General features: G+C 56.5%; 9 protein-coding genes across 9 annotated transcripts; 5 read left to right on the forward strand and 4 right to left on the reverse strand.

Moving 5' to 3' along the window:
* The first annotated feature begins 278 nt into the window (after window positions 1-278).
* Window positions 279-1,608, forward strand: N656DRAFT_776107 (triosephosphate isomerase-like protein). Its single transcript, XM_064814569.1, has 4 exons — window positions 279-432; window positions 531-601; window positions 676-1,293; window positions 1,372-1,608. Exons 1-4 carry the CDS (start codon window positions 395-397, stop codon window positions 1,398-1,400), a joined length of 756 nt encoding a protein of 251 aa, XP_064672615.1. The 5' UTR covers window positions 279-394; the 3' UTR covers window positions 1,401-1,608.
* N656DRAFT_776108 (uncharacterized protein) lies at window positions 1,372-2,139 on the reverse strand. The gene is made up of 2 exons (XM_064814570.1): window positions 2,059-2,139; window positions 1,372-1,995 (listed from the first exon to the last, which is right to left on the reverse strand). The coding sequence occupies exons 1-2, from the start codon at window positions 2,103-2,105 to the stop codon at window positions 1,704-1,706; spliced, it is 339 nt and encodes a 112-aa protein (XP_064672616.1). The 5' UTR covers window positions 2,106-2,139; the 3' UTR covers window positions 1,372-1,703.
* A 504-nt stretch (window positions 2,140-2,643) lies between these two features.
* N656DRAFT_787612 (RNA-binding domain-containing protein) lies at window positions 2,644-4,167 on the forward strand (the record flags this gene model as incomplete). The annotated part of the gene is made up of 4 exons (XM_064816622.1): window positions 2,644-2,905; window positions 2,973-3,100; window positions 3,148-3,253; window positions 3,455-4,167. 4 exons carry the CDS (start codon window positions 2,644-2,646, stop codon window positions 4,165-4,167), a joined length of 1,209 nt encoding a protein of 402 aa, XP_064672617.1.
* Window positions 4,168-4,709: 542 nt separating this feature from the next.
* Window positions 4,710-7,659, reverse strand: N656DRAFT_842852 (uncharacterized protein; the record flags this gene model as incomplete). Its single annotated transcript, XM_064819064.1, has 3 exons — window positions 4,710-5,666; window positions 5,724-5,920; window positions 7,522-7,659. The coding sequence occupies 3 exons, from the start codon at window positions 7,657-7,659 to the stop codon at window positions 5,054-5,056; spliced, it is 948 nt and encodes a 315-aa protein (XP_064672618.1). The 3' UTR covers window positions 4,710-5,053.
* Window positions 7,660-8,122: 463 nt separating this feature from the next.
* On the forward strand, window positions 8,123-12,235 carry N656DRAFT_704404 (P-loop containing nucleoside triphosphate hydrolase protein; the record flags this gene model as incomplete). The annotated part of the gene is made up of 2 exons (XM_064811176.1): window positions 8,123-10,542; window positions 10,603-12,235. 2 exons carry the CDS (start codon window positions 8,123-8,125, stop codon window positions 12,233-12,235), a joined length of 4,053 nt encoding a protein of 1,350 aa, XP_064672619.1.
* Window positions 12,236-12,660: 425 nt separating this feature from the next.
* Window positions 12,661-14,330, forward strand: N656DRAFT_478752 (DUF1183-domain-containing protein). Its single transcript, XM_064809794.1, has 2 exons — window positions 12,661-13,098; window positions 13,190-14,330. The coding sequence occupies exons 1-2, from the start codon at window positions 12,967-12,969 to the stop codon at window positions 14,027-14,029; spliced, it is 972 nt and encodes a 323-aa protein (XP_064672620.1). The 5' UTR covers window positions 12,661-12,966; the 3' UTR covers window positions 14,030-14,330.
* N656DRAFT_776115 (BRE1-domain-containing protein) lies at window positions 14,032-16,559 on the reverse strand. Its single transcript, XM_064814571.1, has 3 exons — window positions 16,415-16,559; window positions 14,692-16,362; window positions 14,032-14,641 (listed from the first exon to the last, which is right to left on the reverse strand). The coding sequence occupies exons 1-3, from the start codon at window positions 16,526-16,528 to the stop codon at window positions 14,468-14,470; spliced, it is 1,959 nt and encodes a 652-aa protein (XP_064672621.1). The 5' UTR covers window positions 16,529-16,559; the 3' UTR covers window positions 14,032-14,467.
* N656DRAFT_776117 (uncharacterized protein) lies at window positions 16,439-17,279 on the reverse strand. The gene is made up of 3 exons (XM_064814572.1): window positions 16,891-17,279; window positions 16,622-16,704; window positions 16,439-16,558 (listed from the first exon to the last, which is right to left on the reverse strand). Exons 1-2 carry the CDS (start codon window positions 17,074-17,076, stop codon window positions 16,669-16,671), a joined length of 222 nt encoding a protein of 73 aa, XP_064672622.1. The 5' UTR covers window positions 17,077-17,279; the 3' UTR covers window positions 16,439-16,558; window positions 16,622-16,668.
* Window positions 17,280-17,445: 166 nt separating this feature from the next.
* N656DRAFT_478975 (uncharacterized protein) lies at window positions 17,446-19,778 on the forward strand. Its single transcript, XM_064809795.1, has one exon. It carries the CDS (start codon window positions 17,697-17,699, stop codon window positions 19,587-19,589), a length of 1,893 nt encoding a protein of 630 aa, XP_064672623.1. The 5' UTR covers window positions 17,446-17,696; the 3' UTR covers window positions 19,590-19,778.
* Window positions 19,779-19,958: the final 180 nt, after the last annotated feature.

The raw sequence follows: 19,958 nt of genomic DNA on the forward strand, positions 1-19,958 counted from the left end.
GGTAGAATCAGGGAGAAAGGGAAGGGTTTAGATGGTTAATGGCTGGAACAGAAAATGGAAAATGGATGTGTCAACGGAGTCATCTGTCGCAGGGAGGCCGATCTCAGGTGCTAGTCATTGTTCCGGAACATATATCTGATGGAAGAGAACTCGGAGGGTGCGGCCAGATGCTTTAGCGGAGTGGTCACACTGAAATCCGGGGTCGCCAAGACTATCGATTCCAATCCCAAACTTTCACCTGTGTGCACCTCTGTGGACCACCGCATTTTAAGTCCCGCAGCTCCCCATCACGCTCTTTCCCAGCTTCACGACTCACAAACTCGGCGCTCCCGCAGATTCACATACTGACTTCGACGCCTGTATATTCGTCTGGCTATATAAAGCATCGCCCAACATGGCTCGCAGGTTTTTCGTCGGCGGCAACTTCAAAATGTAAGTGTAGAGACTTGTATTGCGATACCCCGCTATGGCGACAGAGATGCCCCGCGGCGAAGCTCCGAAAGCTAACCAGACCGCGACCGGGTTTCCAGGAACGGGACCAAGGAGTCCATCAAGGCCATTGTGAACAACCTGAACGAGGCGAAAACGGATGGCGATGTTGGTATGTTATCGTCCGGTGTCGTTTGCACGACCCCGTTAGAAAAGAAAAGAACCTAAACATATTGCCTTCCACAGAGGTCGTGATTGCCCCTCCTGCGCTGTACCTGGAGGTCGCGCGCGACGAGGTCGACAAGTTCAACATCAAGGTCGCAGCTCAGAACGTCTCCGACAAGCCCAACGGGGCCTACACGGGCGAGATCAGCGTGGCGCAGCTCAAGGACATCGACATCCGCTGGACCATCCTGGGCCACTCAGAGCGGCGAACCTTGCTCGGCGAGACGGACGAGGTGGTCGCCGCCAAGACCAAGGCCGCCGTCGACGGCGGCATCAGCGTCATCTGGTGCTGCGGCGAGTCCCTGCAGGAGCGCGAGGCCGGCAACACGGTCGCCGTCGTCGAGAAGCAGCTCGCGGCCCTCGCCGCCAAGCTCTCGGGCGAGGATGACTGGAAGAAGATTGTCATTGCCTACGAGCCCATCTGGGCCATCGGCACGGGCAAGGTGGCCACTGTGCAGCAGGCCCAGGAGGTACACGAGGCCATTCGCAAGTGGCTGGCTAAGAATGTCAGCGAGAAGGTTGCTGACGAGACGCGCATCCTGTACGGCGGCAGCGTTAATGGCAAGAACTGCAAGGACCTGGCCAAGGAGAAGGACATTGACGGATTCCTGGTCGGCGGGGCGAGCTTGAAGCCCGAATGTGAGTTTATTTATTATTATTATTTTTTTTATTTGCCCCAGGTTTGATATGTATCGTGCGGAGGCTGACCTAAAGCAGTCGTCGACATCATCAACTCCAACCTGTGAGTCTGGTTTGCCGAGACGTCGGGACTAAAGGGCTCGTCTTGGGATCGGTAATACAAAAGCTGCTGCATCTGCGAGGATAGATTATGAAACAGAATCCCTGCAATAGATGAAAGTTCACTCAATCTTTTCCAAGTTGCCATCTGGCTCTTCATGGCACAAGCACTCTGTACTGTGATTCCCAACCGCCGATGTAGTGCATTCCATCATTGTATTGTACAAAGCGGCCCCGTCTTGAACCCGCTTGTGAAATGTGACATATTCGTAGTCATACAACCCATATATAGCATCGCTGCCTTGTTGTTCCTATACCACCATTCCATTGCCGTGGTACGGGGACCAGATGCCTCTGACGGACTCGTTGATACTCCGCACCGGCTTTGTCGTCCTCTTCAGGTGCTCGCCGCTGGCGTCCCTCAACAGTTCGACCTTTTTGAGGATCTCGTAGGGCTCCATATTCCGCACACAGATGGCCTTTTGGCGGCCATTGATGTAGTGGCCAATGATGACGGGATGCTTGGACGGCCGCGGGGAGACTGTGAATTCGATCTGGGGGTGGGCGGCGGCGAACTTGGGGAGGAGGGACTTGATGAAGCCACTGTGGATGGTGAGCAGAGTGATCGCCCAGTATCATGCAGACGGGTTAGACACAGCTACATACTTCATGCCCTTTGAACTGCCCGCCCAGTCGCAGTAATGCAAGTCCATCTTCTTGCACTGGAGGATGAAGGCGCCGACGCCATTCTGGGATAATGTTAGTCTTTGTATGGTAGAGTCAAAGGAAGGGTTTCGTTCTCACCCGGCCCGTGGAGACCTGTTGTAATGCCCTTATTGTCATCGTCGCCGCCGTCGTCCTGAAAGCATGGTCTCAAATCACGAGTTTGATTTCGTGGAGACGTCCAGGCCCGAAGTTGTTGCGCCAAAATAAGTGGGACATACGTCGCTGATTGGCGCTTCGCTGGCGTGTGCACGGTCCAACAGAGGGAACTTGGGCTGACAGGCATGTAGCGCTGCTTCGCGATTCTGCGTTTCCATTTTCGCGGAGAGCACGTAATCAACCTAACCTCCAACTTTCCAATACCCTCAGAATCCCAGGTTGCGGGTCGTCGGCAACCGCGTCGATTATTTCGTGATCCTGCGATATAATCCAATCCGAAACCTAATCTAATCATCGTCGATGAGTAATCGACCGACTTCGCACCCCGAGAATCAGAACTAAACCCGACAGCCGTCGACAGTCGTCGCAATGACTGACCGACTTCCGCCTAACCTTCTTGCGCTCTTCGCGCCCCGGCCACCGCTGCGCTGGGTGCCGCCTTGCGATCATCCTCCTGAGCAACGCAAGACCGCAGCGGTTTCTGGTCTCGCCGAGTTCCTACCCGCTATGGCACAGTACGAGCGCGAATACGAGTATCATCCGACGGAAAGCTGGCTTGAGGCACGCGATCGCAAGAAGCGCGAGAAGCAGGCCCAGGTCGAGAAGCTTCTCACAGAGGGACCAAAGAAATGTGAGCAGCCTTGAGGGTTGCATATCTCACATATTGTCCGTTTGCTAACACACTTTGTTTCTGCTAGTTAACCCGCACGAGGATCCCAACATCCGCGGTGACGCTTTCAAGACACTGATAGTGGCGCGTCTTGACTACAATGCTGATGAAAAGGATCTCGAACGCGAGTTTGGGCGCTTTGGCCCGATTGAGCGCGTATGTCGACCTCTCCCGAACAGTTTGCATCCGCTGACCTGGTTTAGATCCGCATCATTCGAGATACACATGCCCACGAGAAACCAAACAAAAAACATAAACCTCACCGCGGCTACGGCTTTGTAGTCTTTGAACGTGAGAAAGATATGAGAGGTAAAGCTATCCATTTGATCCTGTTACCCTACCGCCGCCGATGTCGCTTCGTCAGGACACCCATGGCCTTCCGGCTTGCGAGTCCTGCGCTTTTGCCTCTCTTCCCCTCCCCCAATCCCCCCCTCCAGTTTACACCCCACAGGTAGTATCTCTACGGTAAGGCGTTACTGACAAGTGCGCATCTGGCGCGTGCGCAAATAGCTGCTTTGGACGGATGTGATGGCATCCGCATCAAGGACCGCCGTATCAAGGTCGACGTTGAGAGGGGCAGGACAGTTAAGGGCTGGAAGCCTCGCCGTCTCGGCGGAGGCCTTGGCGGTCGCGGATACACCAAGGCCGCGATGAATAGGCCGATGGGCCCTAGCGGCGGCTTTGGCGGTGGGTTCCGTGGTGGATTTGGAGGCGGCTTCAGAGGCCGCGATCGTGGATTCAGAGGAGGTGGCGGAGGAGGCTTTGGCGACCGCGGATTCCGTTCTGGCGGCGACCGGGGTGGCGGCTATGGCGGCCGGGGAGGTGACCGCGGCTTTGGCGGTCCTAACGGTGGTTATTCTTCTGGTCCCCCCAATGCGCCTAGTGGACCCGGCGGAGGCTTCGGTGGAGGCTTCGGCGGTCGCGACAGCCGACGGGACGGCGCCGGAGGTCCCGGAGGCGGTGGGTATGGCCGCGAGGGCGGCGGCTCACGCTCATATGATGACAGATCTGGCGGAGGCTACCGTGACCGCAACGCCCGACAGACCGGCAGCAACATGGAGCCCATCCGACCGCGCGGCGAGAATGGTGGGTATGCCCAGGGCAGCAACAGCATGCAGGGCGGCCGAGACTACGACCGGCCCAGAGACCATGATTACGACGATTCCCGCAAGCGCCGTTACGAGGGAGGCTACGAAGATCCCAGAAAGCTGCGACGCTACTAACAAGACTACCCAGCGGCGTCTTGTGGTGGGTAATCAGTTTCCTCACTGCAGTTTCCTCACTGTCATTTTCCTCGTCTTCCCGATTCATCTCGACAATGAGGGTAAGCCGATATCTCGTCGTCAAAAAGCAAACCATCAACCAGGACACAACATCCTAGCGCAGCAGCCAACCAGCAGTCCAATGGAATACTCGGCCAGGATCCATCCCCTTGGGTCAAGGTAACACAACCTTTGCCTCCAGCAGGCCAAGCAGGCTGTGGCCAGCACTCTAGGCGTCAGGCTAGCCCGGAACGTCTAATCCTGTCTGGCCTCTCGCAGCTGCCTGAAGCAAGCAAATAGGATCCGGCCGTCCGTCCTTCCACTGGCTTTCCACACCATAATACTTTCAAAGTGAGAGCGTCCGAGGGAAGGTAAAGCTTCTTTCGTTGTATTTTATTACTCCGTGGCCTGTACAAAAGAGGAGCAAAAAGGGAACGGCCATAGGTCATAGCGTGCGTGCAAATTGAGAACAGGGGAAGGTAAGGCAGAGGTAAGGGATATCTGCCATTTCCTACTGTACCTATCTGTCTCGCCTGGGATATTCAGTTCCAGCGAGCCTTTCATCCAGGGACGTAGCTGGCAACCTTCAAGAGACCCCCAGAAAGCATGCCAGAACAATGTTTAATTGAAACTGGGAGTTCAAGCGTTAAGTCATGCCAAGGTCAGAATAGTAGCCTCAATATATTCCCGCATGTCCAGTTTTTCTATCCCTCAATAACTCCCAGACGCCAGTGAAGCATGCCATAACTAACCCAGTCCCACGAAAGCCATGGTATCATGCCGATAGACTTCCCGTATATGCACACCGAAGTGAAAACGAAGCTCAGCCAGAGACAGAGAAAGATTCTCACTCATCCTCATCTTCCTCCTCCTCATCCTCATCCATCTTCTCCCCCTGTCCTCCCTTATTATTCATCCTCCTCTCCTTAGCGCCCTCCAACTCAGTCACCTCGCCCGAGGCCGCACTCCAGTAAGCCAAAAGCGCGACGCGGAACTCGCTCATGCACACGCTGAAAAGCTTAAGCAACCTTGTCTGCCGCGAGTCCAACACCTCCCCTTGCTTGCAAATCGTGTACCCCTCCCCGCCCTCACCGTTATTATCCCCGCCCAGACAGACCTTGCCCTTGACCATGCGCGTCGGCATCCCCAGGCGCCGCAGCTCCGGCTCCAGCGTGTGCGCCACGGGCACGTCGTGCTCCGGGGGCACCTCGCCCCCTGTGGAGTAGACTACCCCGGGGGGTACGGTGAAGGTGCGTGTTGCGACGCTCCCGGCCCGCGCGAAATCGACTTTGCTTAGCGAGGCGAAGTAGGAGATGATGGCCTCCGGGGCGCGATTGGTGAAGAGGAGTCCTACGGAACCGGAGAGGTAGGCGGAGAGCTGGTCGAGACCGTCGGCTTGGGCGTCAGCGGGGGTGGTGCCCAGGGCGCGGGCGGTGAGTTTGGTTTTGCCGAAGAAGATGCTGAACCGGGCTGGTTAGATGGGTTGATGATGGGGGTGGGAAAAGGGGGCTCCTCACCGGCAGTCGTTCAGCTCGTGGCGCACATCTTTTAGGTAGCTGTTGCGCATGTTGTCGATGCTAAAGACGAAACAGTGCTGGTACTGCGGGATGCACTCGCGGATGTTGGCAAAGAGCTTGTCCTTTTGCTCGCGCGTCTTCTTGGTCACCTGGGTCAGGTGGTAGACCTTGGCTCGTTTTGACTTGGGCATTTTGGGCTGGTGTTCTGTGTGGTTTACGGGGGCGGATGTGTTTGGTGCGATGGAGTTGGGGGGGTGAGGGTGTGTTCACCTCATGCAATCAATTCTCTCCTGTAACCACTGACAATCAACAAGCACGCATGTCTTGACTGAAGGCTGGGATTGGGATATTTTTTTCTGCCGACCTGAATTTTTGGGCGGTGTTGATGCTCCCTGGTTTGATTGGATGAATTGGGCGGGACCCCGCTTTGATCGACCTGGGCGTTCCTTCGATAACGTTATCTTGACTGCAACTTGTGCAACGTTAATGTATTTACCTACATACATTACATGTGTAGAAGACGACAACAACTGTTTGATCATTGATGAAGAGTCTCCTTACAGCCAGCATTACCTAGAGCCTGGAATTACCTAGAAGCATATCAGTAGACGTTTTCGTACCTCCTGCCTTTGGGTGCCCTAAAGAGACCTTACTATTACGTATCTATCTCGTAAACCTTGCTCCGTAGCATGAACTGAATGGGTGTGTCAAACACGGAAGTGAACGTAAGGAGGGTGCGCACGCCGTGATAATCGGATCGGAGTCTTCCGGATCGGAAACTTGCCGGTGCCCTGCCGGGATTTAACGGAGGGTCCGGCTTCTGGGCGAGGAACAAGATTGATATCTAGGGCTGATAGTGCGTCTCCCCGGGCGGGACAAGACACACCAACAGGTCATCCTCGCACTCGCTTATTCCGTTGACTTTCGTGCGCCAACCTACGCCAAATTCTCACAGGTTCCGAAGTACGTGGCTAAGGTACGTAATTGCACTACAGACAAGAGCATCAGGGCTCTACCTAAGTCGTGCGGCAGATGTCAAGATCCCACGAGGCTGGATTCTAATCAATTTCTAGTATGGCATGTACATACGTTACCCTAGCTATGCTGTGCCTCGATGGAGAGCCGCATTGATGTGTAACGAGTGAACGTCACGGCGGGATCTCCAGGTCAGGGAACATGTCGCCAAGAAAGACGAAAAAGCTTGACTGGAAAGCTTGACAGGATTCTTGACAGGGCTTCCTGTTTGTTTAGTTTTGCCTTGATTCCTATTCGTACGGGAGTTCGAGTTACAGGAAGCAACCCGCACCGGAATAGGAACCTGGCACATCACTCCGCTCGGGGTTTCGAGGTTGTCCGTCCTCCGATCCGTGTGGGGCCGAAGGGTGCACTAAAAAGGATGGTTGCACCGCGTCTGACAATGCACCCAGCTCACTCATCACTGGGCGAATGCGTCATGGCTATCCTCCAACTTCATTCCGAAAAAATGCTCAATCGACCGTTTCCACGATTGCTTCGGTCTCACAGTGTCGTAGATGCTCAAGTTGTCTCTTGAACAAGATCTGCGGACGTTCATAGGAGTTGGGGAAGGAGCAATGGATGGACAGTGGACTTGTCAAACTAATAAAAGGGTCCTGTCTCAATCAGGGTTGGGTTGCAATCTTGCAGGGTGGAGCTTGGCCAGGCCTGAGTGGGGGATTATTGGAACTTTTGTGTTGGGAACGCGTCCAACAGTCCCTTTCCTTCGTACTTCGTATTGTATCTCTCGGGTTCGCATTGCTTCCTCGGCATATCCTCTCACTCGGAGCGGTGGCAATTTGCCGACGCCGATGACTCCCACTCCGGGTCCCAGCGGGAAGGACAGGGTGTAATCAATGCTGGAAATCCCTGTGCTTCCATTGTTCCATGAATGCACGCGCTTGTCTGTTTTCGGCGTCATCGGGCCGCACCTTACTCTGTCCAGTATTCCTGAGCGAGGAGTTGGAACCGGGAATGCGAGGAAGCGAAATAGCCCGCGGGGAGGGTTGCTAACTCCGGAATACTTGCCTCGAGAATACCGGGCAGAGACAGATACAGCAGAGATGCACGTACATAGATACCCTATACATACACTAGTCCAATCTTCCCATCCCCCTTCTTCCTCGTGTTCTTGGCTCATCCATGATCTTGTTTCTTCCCCATGTTCAGTTAAACTTTGCACTAATTTCAATTCGTCCGATCGTTAATACTCCATGGTGTTGTTTTGATGTTGAGTTGAGCAAAAAGTGCTCGTCTAACTTACCTAAGTAGTTGAATCTGTCAACACTAAGCTGCGCCGACGCTGCTGGGTTGGCCGCAGTTGAGTTGGCTCGAGCTATTCCGCGCCTCGCGGTTTTGTTAACCGCCGCCCCAATTCAAACGCCATGGCCGATCTGAGCGAAAAGGCGCCGGGGCCTGCACCGGGGGCGGGAGCATCCGCTCCCGGGTCAAGCCATGACACGGACGTCTCGGCGGCACCCACACCCAACAACAACGAGAAGTCGCCAGGAGGAGGAGGGAGTGCGCTAGACCTCAGCAAAATCGACAGCAAGGTTGTGGTGGCCAAGAATGAGACCGACAATGATCCCTACGCCCACCTCCCCGAGCGCGAGGCCAAGATCCTCAAGGACCAGGTCTACACGCCCGACGTCAAGGTTGGAATTGCGACGCTGTACCGCTACTCGTCGCGCAATGACATCCTCATCATGGTCGTGTCTGCCATCTGCGCCATCGCCTCGGGCGCCGCCCTGCCCCTGATGACGGTCGTCTTTGGCAACCTCCAGGGCACCTTTCAGAGCTACTTCACGCCCAACAGCTCCATGAGCTACGACGACTTTGTCGGCGAGCTGAGCCGCCTGGTCCTCTACTTTGTCTACCTTGGCATTGCCGAGTTCGTCACCACCTATGTTGCCACGGTCGGTTTTATCTACACGGGCGAGCACATCAGCGCCAAGATCCGCGAGCACTATCTCGAGAGCTGCATGAAGCAGAACATCGGCTTCTTCGATAAGCTCGGCGCCGGCGAGGTCACGACGCGCATCACGGCCGACACCAATCTCATCCAGGAGGGCATTTCTGAAAAGGTCAGCCTGACGCTTGCTGCCGTCGCTACCTTCGTTGCCGCCTTCGTCATCGGCTTCGTCACCTTCTGGAAGTTGACCCTCATCCTGATCAGCACCGTTGTTGCCTTGCTTCTCTGCATGGGCACGGGCTCAACGTTCATCGTCAAATTCTCGAGGCAGAACATCAGCGCATACGCCGAGGGTGGCTCAGTTGCCGAGGAGGTCATCAGCAGCATCCGCAATGCCGTCGCCTTTGGCACCCAAGACCGGCTGGCCAAGCAGTACGACACTCACCTCACCCGCGCCGAATTCTTTGGCTTCCGACTCAAGGGCACCCTCGGTATCATGGTTGCTGGTATGATGTGCATCCTCTACCTCAACTACGGCCTTGCCTTCTGGTCGGGATCTCGCTTCCTCGTCGACCGTGACGTTTCTCTGAGCAACCTGCTAATCGTCATGATGAGCGTTATGATCGGTGCCTTCAACTTGGGAAATGTTGCGCCGAACCTGCAGGCCTTCACGACAGCGCTAGGGGCGGCAGCCAAGATCTACAGCACCATTGACCGCTTATCCCCCATCGACCCCTCCAGCCAGGAGGGCACCAAGCTCGAAAAGGTGGTTGGCACTATCCGCCTGGAACGCATCAAGCACATCTACCCGTCCCGGCCTGAGGTTGTAGTTATGGACGATGTTTCGCTCACCATTCCCGCGGGAAAGACGACTGCCCTCGTCGGTGCGTCGGGAAGCGGCAAATCGACCATTATCGGCTTAGTGGAACGATTCTATACGCCCATAGAGGGAGCCGTGTACCTGGACGGCGTCGACATTTCTACCCTCAACCTCCGCTGGCTTCGTCAGCAAATTGCACTTGTGTCCCAAGAGCCAACCCTCTTCAGCACGACAATATACGACAACATTCGCCACGGCCTGATTGGGACGAAATGGGAGAATGAGAGCCCCGAGAAGCAGGAGGAACTCATCCACGAAGCTGCCAAAAAGGCCAACGCCCACGACTTTATCACCTCCCTCCCGGAAGGGTACCAGACAAACGTGGGCGAACGCGGGTTTTTGCTCAGCGGAGGCCAGAAGCAGCGCATTGCCATTGCCCGAGCCATTGTTTCGGACCCCAAGATCCTTCTCCTGGATGAGGCCACCAGCGCGCTGGATACCAAGTCGGAAGGCGTGGTGCAGGCCGCGTTGGAGGTTGCTTCCGAAGGCCGAACCACCATCGTCATCGCCCATCGGCTGTCGACCATCAGGGACGCTCACAACATTGTCGTCATGTCTCAGGGTCGCATTGTCGAGCAGGGCACCCACGACGAGCTTCTTGAGAGACGCGGCGCGTACTACAACCTTGTTACAGCACAGGCCATCGCAAAAATCAACGAGGCCACGGCCGAGGAGCAAGAAGCCATTGACGCAGAGGATGAGGCGGCCCTCATTCGCAAGGCTTCCTCGCTCAACAACAAGGAGGCGGCCGCTGGTGTGCCCGGGGACCCGGATGATGACATACGTGCCAAACTTCAACGCAGTCAGTCGCAAGCAAGCGCAAGCTCAATGGCTTTGGCTGGGCGGAAGACGGCGCCTGAGACCAAGTACAGCCTCTGGACCCTGATCAAGCTGATTGCTAGCTTTAACAAGGAAGAGTGGCACCTCATGCTGGTCGGCCTCTTCTTTTCCGCCATTTGCGGCGGCGGAAACCCAGCCCAAGCCGTGTTCTTTGCCAAGCTCATTAGTGCTCTGTATGTACCCCTCCTCCCGCCGTGGACGATGAAGAGTTAAGCTAACACGGGATGCTACAGTTCGGTACCCGTCACGCCCGAGACGATACCTCACATCCAGTCCGAAGCTTCTTTTTGGTCCCTCATGTACTTGATGACGGCTCTTGTCATGTTTATCTCGTTCAGCGTCCAAGGTGTCATCTTTGCCAAGTGCAGTGAGCGTCTTATCCACCGGGTCCGCGATAAGGCCTTCCGGACCATGCTCCGTCAGGACGTTGAATACTTTGACCGTGACGAAAACTCAGCGGGCGCACTTACGTCCTTCTTGAGCACCGAGACGACGCACGTCGCCGGCCTCAGCGGGTCCACGCTGGGAACCCTGATCATGGTCCTCACAACCTTGATCGCCGCATGCGTCCTCGCCCTCGCCATGGGCTGGAAATTGGCACTTGTGTGCATCGCCACGATGCCTATCCTTATCGGGTGTGGTTTCTTCCGCTTCTGGATGCTGGCTCACTTCCAGCGGCGGTCCAAGAAGGCCTATGCCAGCTCTGCCAGCTACGCCTCGGAGGCCATTACGGCGATGCGAACCGTGGCGGCACTGACGCGTGAAGACGACGTGCTCCGGCAATACAGGGAATCTCTGGCCGCCCAGCAGCGGGCCAGTCTCATCTCGGTGCTCAAGTCTAGCTCTCTGTACGCGGCCTCTCAGTCTCTGGTGTTCCTCTGCTTCGCTCTGGGCTTCTGGTATGGCGGTACCTTGATCGGCCACTACGAGTACACCATGTTCCAGTTCTTTGTCGTCTTTACTGCTGTCATCTTTGGCGCCCAGTCTGCCGGGACAGTCTTCAGCTTTGCTCCGGACATGGGCAAGGCCGCCGAGGCGTCGCGCGATCTCAAGACGCTCTTCGACCGCAAGCCAGCAATCGACACTTGGTCCTCAGAGGGTGACAAGCTCGAGTCGGTCGAGGGGACCATCGAGTTCCGTGACGTCCACTTCCGCTACCCGACACGCCCGGAACAGCCCGTCCTCCGCGGCCTGAACCTGACCATTTCCCCGGGCCAGTACGTTGCGCTTGTAGGCGCATCCGGGTGCGGGAAATCCACCACGATCGCGCTCCTGGAGCGCTTTTATGAGCCCCTAGCCGGCGGGATTTTTGTCGACGGCAAGGACATCAGCAGCCTGAACGTCAACGACTATCGCAGCTTCATCGCCCTTGTGTCGCAGGAGCCCACGCTGTACCAGGGCACCATCCGGGAGAACATCACCCTCGGCTCGTCGCACGATGTCTCGGACGAGCAGATCAAGTTTGCCTGCCAGGAGGCCAACATTTACGACTTTATCCTGTCCCTGCCCGACGGCTTCAACACGGTCGTCGGGTCCAAGGGCGCGCTGCTCAGCGGCGGGCAAAAGCAGCGTATCGCGATCGCGCGGGCGCTGGTGCGCGACCCCAAAATCCTGCTCCTCGACGAGGCCACGAGCGCGCTCGACTCGGAGAGTGAACACGTCGTGCAGGCCGCGCTGGATAAGGCGGCCAAGGGCCGGACAACAATTGCCGTCGCCCACCGTCTCAGCACGATCCAAAAGGCCGACATCATCTACGTGTTTGACCAAGGGCGTGTGGTGGAGCGCGGCACGCACAGCGAGCTCATGAAGAGGAACGGGCGGTATGCCGAGCTGGTCAATCTGCAAAGTCTGGAAAAGCACGGTTGATGTACTCTGGTTGTAGGAGTGGTTGGATTTAGAAGGGTTGGATAAAATTCATGGTTCATAAAGGAGCAGGCGTCTGGGTCATCTCGTTGAAGAGCAATCCCCCTCCCCAATTTTTGGATGTGTTGTACATTTTTTGGCTTGAATGGCTTGTACAATTACCATTTACATAGAGTCTAATATTTATACCCCTTTTGTACAGTGTCAGTAACATTGGAAACCGTCAACATGAGCCGCTCATCGCGCATAGCCAGAAGACAGTACACTATGTGTATAGTTGTGGGATGGCATGGCAGTGGTCAGCGCAGCGCTCCGTTGCCTGAATGTTGACACAGACCAGGGGCAAGCTTGCCACCACGGCAACGTTTGTCGTTGGTCCTTGGCAGCCAAGAACTCTTTCCATCCACTCGGTGACAGCACCCCACCACCTCCCCCACCCCTTCAACCTTACGCGTCCCCAGCCTTGTTGCTGAAATGAGTGGCGAGCAATCAAAGGATCGAACTTGAAGCGGCAAGTTGACATCTGTCCTTTTGTTCTGCAGCCTCGCCTTCGCAAAGTTTCAGAGACGCCATCTTGGATAAAATTTCCGGTCATACCACCTTTCTCGTCCAAGTTCCATCGGGGAGTGGTTACAACGCCAGCCCTCGGTTCCAACGTTAGCCCGACCCTACACAAGAACCACCAACAACAGCACAAGCGCTTGAACTTCAACCCACCACAAAACCTTCTCACAATGCGCCGTCGACCGCCTGGCACTAGTACTCACCACCTCCTCCTCTCAATCCTCACCCTCTTCGCCCTCTCACCAGCTTCCTCCTGGGCCGCCGCCAACACCCGGCCGAAAAACGCCGTACTCCTCTCCGAGGTAACCTTTCTTCCTTCCTCCCTCACTCAACCTTCGGGTTCTCCCCTCCTCAGACAAAAACAACCCTTAACTGATATGATCACCACACCAGGTCCAATCACTAACCCTCACCCACGGCAAAAAAACCACATCCCGCCGCGTGCCCTCCATCCCCCAACTCAAATGCGTCAGCAACCCCACCTCCCTCTGCCGCCTGCCCAACGCCCAAATCTCCACCATGCGCTGCGTCAACCAGGGATCCTCCTACACCTCCGAGGACATTGAGTGGGCGTGCTCGGCCGCTTTGCCATCTACCTTACGCCTCGAGCGGACCGAAGTCATTTGCGAAGGCTACGAGTCGCCCGACGACCCTTACGTGCTCCGCGGCAGTTGCGGGGTTGAATACTCGCTGGGTTTGACCGAGGAAGGCATGCGGCGGTACCCGCACCTGGCTAAGAAGGCCCGTGAGGTTGACTGGTCCGGGGTGTTGTTCGGTATTCTGTTTGTTGGTGTGCTGGCTTGGATTGTCTATGGCGCTTGTGTTGGTGCCCGGCAGAACGGCCAGCCGCGGCCGAGGAGGAGAGGGGGGAATGGGTGGGGAGGAGGTGGTGGTGGATGGTGGCCTGGTGGAGGTGGCGGAGGGCGATGGGATGACCCGCCGCCGCCGTACCCCGGTACGAAACCGGCCGAGGAACCGTGGAGGCCCGGGTTCTGGTCCGGGCTCGCGAGCGGGGCCGCGGCCGGGTACATGGCCGGGAACCGCGGGCAGCGGGGGGATAGGTATGGCAATTACGGACGGGGAGGTGGGATATGGGGAGACAATGGCGGGAGTAGCTGGGGTTCTGGATCCGGGTCTTGGGGCAGTGGCAGTGGGGGATCCTCGAGTTCTGGCAGCTCTGGCTCCAACACGCGCTACGAAAGCACAGGCTACGGGTCAACCAGCCGGCGCTAAGGTTGAGAAGAACAAAGCTGGGGAATCAATTCAAGTCGTGGTTTGTACAGCGTGCCCTTGTGCTATAGCGCGTTTCGTTGCTTTGCTCCCGACGCCGCTCTACCCTTTCACCCCGACCTTGGAACCTGAGTATCCGAACGCGAACCACACTCCATGTATCCGTTCACACTTGTCACACGCCAGGGAACTCTGACACCAGTAGAGGTACATTTGGTATAAAATCCAACAGCTCGAACCGTCATACACATATCGCCTCGTGCTCCTTTCCAGCTTCCGACTTCGTGCTGTAGCCGCATATGATTAAGATGCGGTGAATTGGAAACGACGGCTCTGAATCATCTCGGTCCACGTCTGGGTGTGCTCCCGCGCTTCCTGTGTCCGGAGCTGCCTGAGCTGGCCCTCGTCCAGCTGAAGGTGAGCGATGCTGTCGACCTTCACCTAGAGGTGTGCAGCCATGGCATCAGAGCGGTCGAAGGCCTTGTTGCAGCTCGGACACTTCCTCATGCGGTTCGCGAGCCTGTCATCCACGCAACTGTTGCAAAAGACGTGTCCACACCCTTTCAATATTGTGTTCTTGAAGTTGCTTCGACAAACCGAGCAAATCACCAGATTCTGAAAAATGTTAGCCACGCCTCGCATCTTGGTGATGACGGACCACTCACCCTGAGTGCCTCTTCCTCCTCAGATGAGTTGCTCTGGCACTTGAGCTTCCACTTGTTGCAGTCCTGCTTGAGCTCCTTGACGTCAACCTTGTATTTCTCAAGTTCTGCCTCGAGATTCACGAGTTGCTCCTTCATAGCCACAACCGCCGCATCTTTCGCTTTCACAAGGTCGGTAAGGTTGACAATCTGTGATTTGCAGGAATCTGCCCTCCGAGTCGCTTCGGTGCTCAGCTGCTCCAGCCTCTTTTTCTCCGTCATTGCCGCCGAAATATCCTGTTTCAGGGCCGCAATCTGCTTCTCAAGGCTGCTAATCAATGCGCGGTTGTGGGTCTCCACGTCTTTGAGCTGAGATATGATCTCGGAGCTCTTTCCGTTCTGTGCCCGCAGCGTCCGAATTTCGGCCGTTCTGATGTCCATGTCTTTCCGCGCGGCAAAGTACTTTTGGTCCGCCTTGCTCTTCTCAGCCGTGAGCGTCGCGACTCTTTCCTCCAACGCGTGGAAGTCCATGACTTTCTTGTGTGCCAGCCCCATCGACTTTTTGTACGACCTTTCCAAAAGCGGCAGCTCTTTGTTGATGGCTTCAAAATCCTTTTCTAGTTTCAGGTACTTCTGCCGCAGTTCATCAGCGGAAAGCGCCTCGAGGTCTGAGCGGGAATCCGACATGGGCGTGTCCTCGTTTGGCCGTAATCGCTCCAGCTCTGATTCGAGCTGCGTAATGCGATCTACCTTGGCTTCGACCAATTCCTTCATCTGGGACAAAGCCGTCTTCTCTTGCTCCTGGCTGGCCTTCCGCATAGCAACTTCGGCAAGGAGTTCATCACGGGCGGAACGGATGCGCGTCAGATCCTGTTCTTTCTGCTGAATCTGATCCTCGAGTTCCAGTGTAACGGTTTGCGCCTCGGATTCCAGCTTGGTCTTCCACTCGGTCCTCTCTGCGCGCAGCTTCTCGGCTTCCTCACGGAGTTGCTTATTAGTCGCCTCCAGGTGATTGATCCGCTTGATAAGATCCTCGTTCTGGGCCTTGAATTGCTTAAAGACCTCAGTTCGGGCATAGTCTTCGTCTGAAATGGCTTCCTTCTTAACCTTGAACGTCGAGTTCTCCTCTACCAGGGTCTTGTTTTCGGACAGTGCTGCTTCGAGCTGCTCCTTCTGTTTAGCCACCACGGCCATCGCCTCTTGATACTGCAGTTTCAGGGCTTCGCTATCTCCGTTCGCCATGCTTGAGCCAGTGCCGTTTTCATCGTTCGAGGTCGGAGCAGCTGTAGCACTAGCGAGTGCCTGCTGCTCCAACTTCTGTACCTGAGCGCTCCGCGCGCGGTCCAGTTTGCGTTCGGCCTTTATCACCTTCAGGGTTGCCTTATCGTACTGCTCCGAGAGCGACGCGTTCTGGGCCTCGAGTCTGTCGACCTTGACGATTAATTCTTTGTGCTGCGCAAGCAGAGACTTCACTTGCGATTCCAGCTGGGCTACTTCAGGCTTTACCTCACCCCGTGCGCCAGCCAGTCGCTTAAGAATAGCATCCGTCTTGGATTTGAAGGCTTTCCCTTTGTCTCCAAGGTGTCGCTGGAAATCCTTGCTGTCCTTGAATGAGAGGGCAGATCCCGGTGACAGGTCTGCGGAGCTGCGTGACGATATGGTCCCGTCGACAAGCAGCTCTATTTCTTGTAATAACTACTTTCGCCGTCAGCGAAGGGTCCATGGAGGCGCGAGGCAGCCAACGTACCTGGAGGACCCATGCGTCCATTATTCGAATGTGGTCATCATGGTCTGTCGAATTTTTCTCGAGTTCTTGCACGCGACCCTCCAAATTTATCTTTTCCCGCTTGTACTCAAGCATCTGCCGGTATATAGCGCCCTTTTGATATTCCTGCACACCAAGCATGTCAGCCAAGCCACCGCTTTAGAGCCGGCGCTGAGGGCGTCTGTATACATCGTAGCGAAGAGGCAGCGGAGTAATTGTGGGCATCAGGAAGGCATTCAAAAGAGGAAGAGGCCTGGGAGGAGCCGGGCGTGCTGTTGCCAGCAAGCCGCGCATTAGCGACGGTAAAGGCGAGGGAACCCTGCAAAATCACCGCCTTGATGCTGGCTGTAGGCCAGGACGGGTGCGGCTGGGCGCGACGGCGGCAAACGGCCGACCCAGGCCAAGAGTTGAGGGAATGCGGGACGTCGATGACGCAGGGACTGTCGTGTGACACTCACCTCAATCCATGCCTCTTCTCTCATGTCGCCGGGGTCGTCTTTGGACTTGGTAGTACCGTTGACGGCCTGTCGCTTGCTTGGAGGGGCGCCGTCGTCGACCGTGCTGGACGCCGGTCGCTTCCTGTCCTCCATCTTGGCGAAGGTGGCAGGACGGGGCAAGGCGGAATGAGGTGTGGCAATCGGCATCAGAAAACAGAGTAGAATGAGAGGGCGACTAAAAAATCGAGGTGTAAGAAATTAAATATGATTTACTCAGACTGCGGGACAATGGCGGTTTTACCGACCCGAGCCTGGCGACGCCCGCTTGAGAAATGAAGGAGGAAAGGTGCGAATGCTTTTGGCGAAAGGAGCGTCGGGATTTGAGGATGGAAAGGATGGAGAGAAAGAACGGGCCCTTTCCGAGTTGCAAGTCGACCAAGGAAAGCTCGTTTTCGAATTGCTGAGGCAGTGAGCGAAATGTGACTAACCAGTTTTGGCTTAGCCCGCTCTTCCAATTGCCTTGTCGCGTCCTGCCTTCGGCGCACCCCACTCACCATTCAGCGAATCCCCGCTAACATTACCGTGACGCCGGGGGGCTTCGCAGCAATTGGAGTCTTCCGTTTCAAGAAACTCGAAATCAATCCGGACCGCAACAGTTCCATCAGATGTACCGTCAAGTGCCCGAACTCTGTGACTAAAGACTCGACAGCTTTTCATACACGGTTCAATTGTCCTTTTCCATATCTGGGCAATGTGCGACAGCTTTGGTGCACCTCGACATTGACACGGAGTAGAGAAGCCCCTGCTGCGGGGCCTGAGTCAACACCATGCTTAAGAAGAGCATCGCCCTGAAGCCGAAGGTCGGCATTCGCCGCCCCGGTCCCGGCCCCAAATCCGCGTCCCAGGGTGCCTCTCGTCCCTCTACTGAGGAGACATCGTCCAAGACACCGACAGAGGCTTTGCCCGCAACGCAACCAGAAGCATCCGCGCAGCCTCAAAATGCCCCGCATCCGACTTCAAGTGCTCCCCTCGACGTCGGGACCCCTGTGTCCGGCGGCGATGAGTCGGGAGACGGACAGGAGCCTTCATTGCCACAGGAAAAAGTAGACAAACCCGGGTTGGGGCCACCCGACCGAGCCAGTACAGGAGAGGCTACAGCCCCAAAGCCTGAAGTCAATGCTGCAGGAGGGACAGCCGTGGGCTCACTGTCAACAACGGCGCCTCATATCGAACTGGCAGCCTCTGCTCAAACCGAAAATCAGTCAGCCCAAGGGACGCCTACAGTGGAGGAGCCTGTGACGCTAGAATCGCCAGCCATAGTTTCACCTGGTACCCCAGCCGCGAGTTCGCGTCCTGCAGAGGTTACATCATCTACAACAACTGAGACTACTGAGACGGGGCCAGCCGCGGAAGATCAGCCTGATCAAGCGTCGACACCGCCTGCCACGGATGCTCCAGTCGTGCAACCACAGACCGCTTCCACGCCCGCTGCAGAACCCAGTCCCACACCTTCCCAAGCTCCCAGACAAACGCGGGGCCGGAAGCGTACCGCTGATGCCACCACTGGCGGGGACGCTGGCGCACAAAGTGGCACTGGTTCTGCAACGAAACGGCCTCGGAAGAGGGCTGCTGCGCTTCCGGGTGAAGAAGGGTATGAGGAGCGGCGAGTTGCCGAGAAAGCAACACGCCCGAAGCGCAGCAGGCGCACAACCGGAAATGGGGACGCCGGCGAAGATGGCCAAGGAACCACACGACAACGGCCCCGAAGAACTACGAGACAGCAGCGTGAAGCCACGCCACCAGATGCGGAGAACGTCCAAATCGACGTCACGCAGGTGAAAATGGCGGATCTAGTCAAGGACATGCACATCGGCAAGAAGTTCAGCCTGCACGACGAGCTTATGGAGCGCGAACGAGCCAGGCGCATGCGGTATGGCGGGAGGAAACGGCGGCAGCAGCAGGACGGCGACGACGCCAACAACGAAGACGCACAGCCCACCACCGGCAGCACTCCCTCATCCGCGACCCCCGCAGCAACCGCAACCGAAGCCGCTGCCAGTAACCCCGACACGCCGGGCTCCCCGCCGGCCCGCGCAGGCCCCCCCCTCAGCGAGCGGTACCAGCTGATCAACGGCGAGATTGTCCTCGACCCATCATCCCTCATCGTCGACCGGCACGCACGCGCCCGCGAGGAGGCGGCAACCATGCAGGAAGTCGAAGAGAACGACTTCACGTACCGCGTCACATCCTCGACCTACCTCCGGCGGAACCTCAAGCCGCAGCAGTGGACCGACGAGGAGACGGAGCGCTTCTACCAGGCGCTGGCGGCGTTCGGCACCGACTTTGACACGATATGCCGCATGTTCCGCGGCAAGACGCGCAAGCACATCAAGCTGAAATTCAACCGCGAGGAGCGCGTCAACCCGGCCCGCATCAACGCCGCCCTCGTCGGGCAAAAGACGGTCGCCATGGACCTGGACGAGTACCAGGCCCACACGGGCAACCAGTACGAGACGGCCGAGGCCATCTACGCCGAGCAGAAGCGCGCCCAGGACGAGTTCGAGGCGCGCCAAAAGGCCCTCGACGACGAAAAGGCCGACGAGGCGAGGCGGAAGAAGGAGGAGGCCATGAAGCAGCTCGAGGTCTCCCTTGCCAAGGAGCGAGGGGATGCGGGAACTAAAAGGAGGGGGAGAAAATCGAAGAAGGATCAGGAAGCCTAATCTGTTTCTTTCCGTTCTCCCCCCCTTTGTTCATTCCATTCTACTTCAACTTTATTATCGGTAGGGAGGAAGGGTTGGGACGAGTAGGCGCTCCTGGTCGATACAGCGTATGGGGCATTACGGAGGCAACCTGTGGGCATTACATGAAGCGATTATAAACGGTGGATGGCAATTTTGATACCCCCTTCCCATACCGCGAACAAGCAAGCAGTAGCAGTTCACAGCAAAATGGCTAGAAACCTCGAAGAGGCATCACCGAATAAAAGGCAAGGGAATAGGGGCATATCATAAGCCTTACCAGCTTACGGCATTCACAAAAGGCATAACTACTACTGTCAATTCGAATCAGCGTCCAGCCAAGTGTACTTG

Source organism: Canariomyces notabilis (genome assembly GCF_033297395.1).
Source record: "Canariomyces notabilis strain CBS 508.74 unplaced genomic scaffold N656scaffold_4, whole genome shotgun sequence".
Lineage (NCBI taxonomy): Eukaryota > Fungi > Ascomycota > Sordariomycetes > Sordariales > Chaetomiaceae > Canariomyces > Canariomyces notabilis.

What these genes read in the sequence shown, in the direction of transcription:
- N656DRAFT_478752 (XM_064809794.1), top strand. Translation starts at nt 12,967, where the DNA reads ATGCGCCGTCGACCGCCTGGCACTAGTACTCACCACCTCCTCCTCTCA. An exon ending in ACGCCGTACTCCTCTCCGAG is followed by an intron (nt 13,099 to 13,189) that starts GTAACCTTTCTT and finishes TCACCACACCAG; the next exon opens with GTCCAATCACTAACCCTCAC.
- N656DRAFT_478975 (XM_064809795.1), top strand. Translation starts at nt 17,697, where the DNA reads ATGCTTAAGAAGAGCATCGCCCTGAAGCCGAAGGTCGGCATTCGCCGC.
- N656DRAFT_776117 (XM_064814572.1), bottom strand. Translation starts at nt 17,076, where the DNA reads ATGCCGATTGCCACACCTCATTCCGCCTTGCCCCGTCCTGCCACCTTC. An exon ending in GAGAAGAGGCATGGATTGAG is followed by an intron (nt 16,705 to 16,890) that starts GTGAGTGTCACA and finishes TGCTGGCAACAG; the next exon opens with CACGCCCGGCTCCTCCCAGG.
- N656DRAFT_776108 (XM_064814570.1), bottom strand. Translation starts at nt 2,105, where the DNA reads ATGGACTTGCATTACTGCGACTGGGCGGGCAGTTCAAAGGGCATGAA. An exon ending in GGCAGTTCAAAGGGCATGAA is followed by an intron (nt 1,996 to 2,058) that starts GTATGTAGCTGT and finishes CACCATCCACAG; the next exon opens with TGGCTTCATCAAGTCCCTCC.
- N656DRAFT_776115 (XM_064814571.1), bottom strand. Translation starts at nt 16,528, where the DNA reads ATGCTTGAGTACAAGCGGGAAAAGATAAATTTGGAGGGTCGCGTGCAA. An exon ending in TGGACGCATGGGTCCTCCAG is followed by an intron (nt 16,363 to 16,414) that starts GTACGTTGGCTG and finishes CGGCGAAAGTAG; the next exon opens with TTATTACAAGAAATAGAGCT. An exon ending in AGGAGGAAGAGGCACTCAGG is followed by an intron (nt 14,642 to 14,691) that starts GTGAGTGGTCCG and finishes AACATTTTTCAG; the next exon opens with AATCTGGTGATTTGCTCGGT.
- N656DRAFT_776107 (XM_064814569.1), top strand. Translation starts at nt 395, where the DNA reads ATGGCTCGCAGGTTTTTCGTCGGCGGCAACTTCAAAAT. An exon ending in GTCGGCGGCAACTTCAAAAT is followed by an intron (nt 433 to 530) that starts GTAAGTGTAGAG and finishes CCGGGTTTCCAG; the next exon opens with GAACGGGACCAAGGAGTCCA. An exon ending in GAAAACGGATGGCGATGTTG is followed by an intron (nt 602 to 675) that starts GTATGTTATCGT and finishes TGCCTTCCACAG; the next exon opens with AGGTCGTGATTGCCCCTCCT.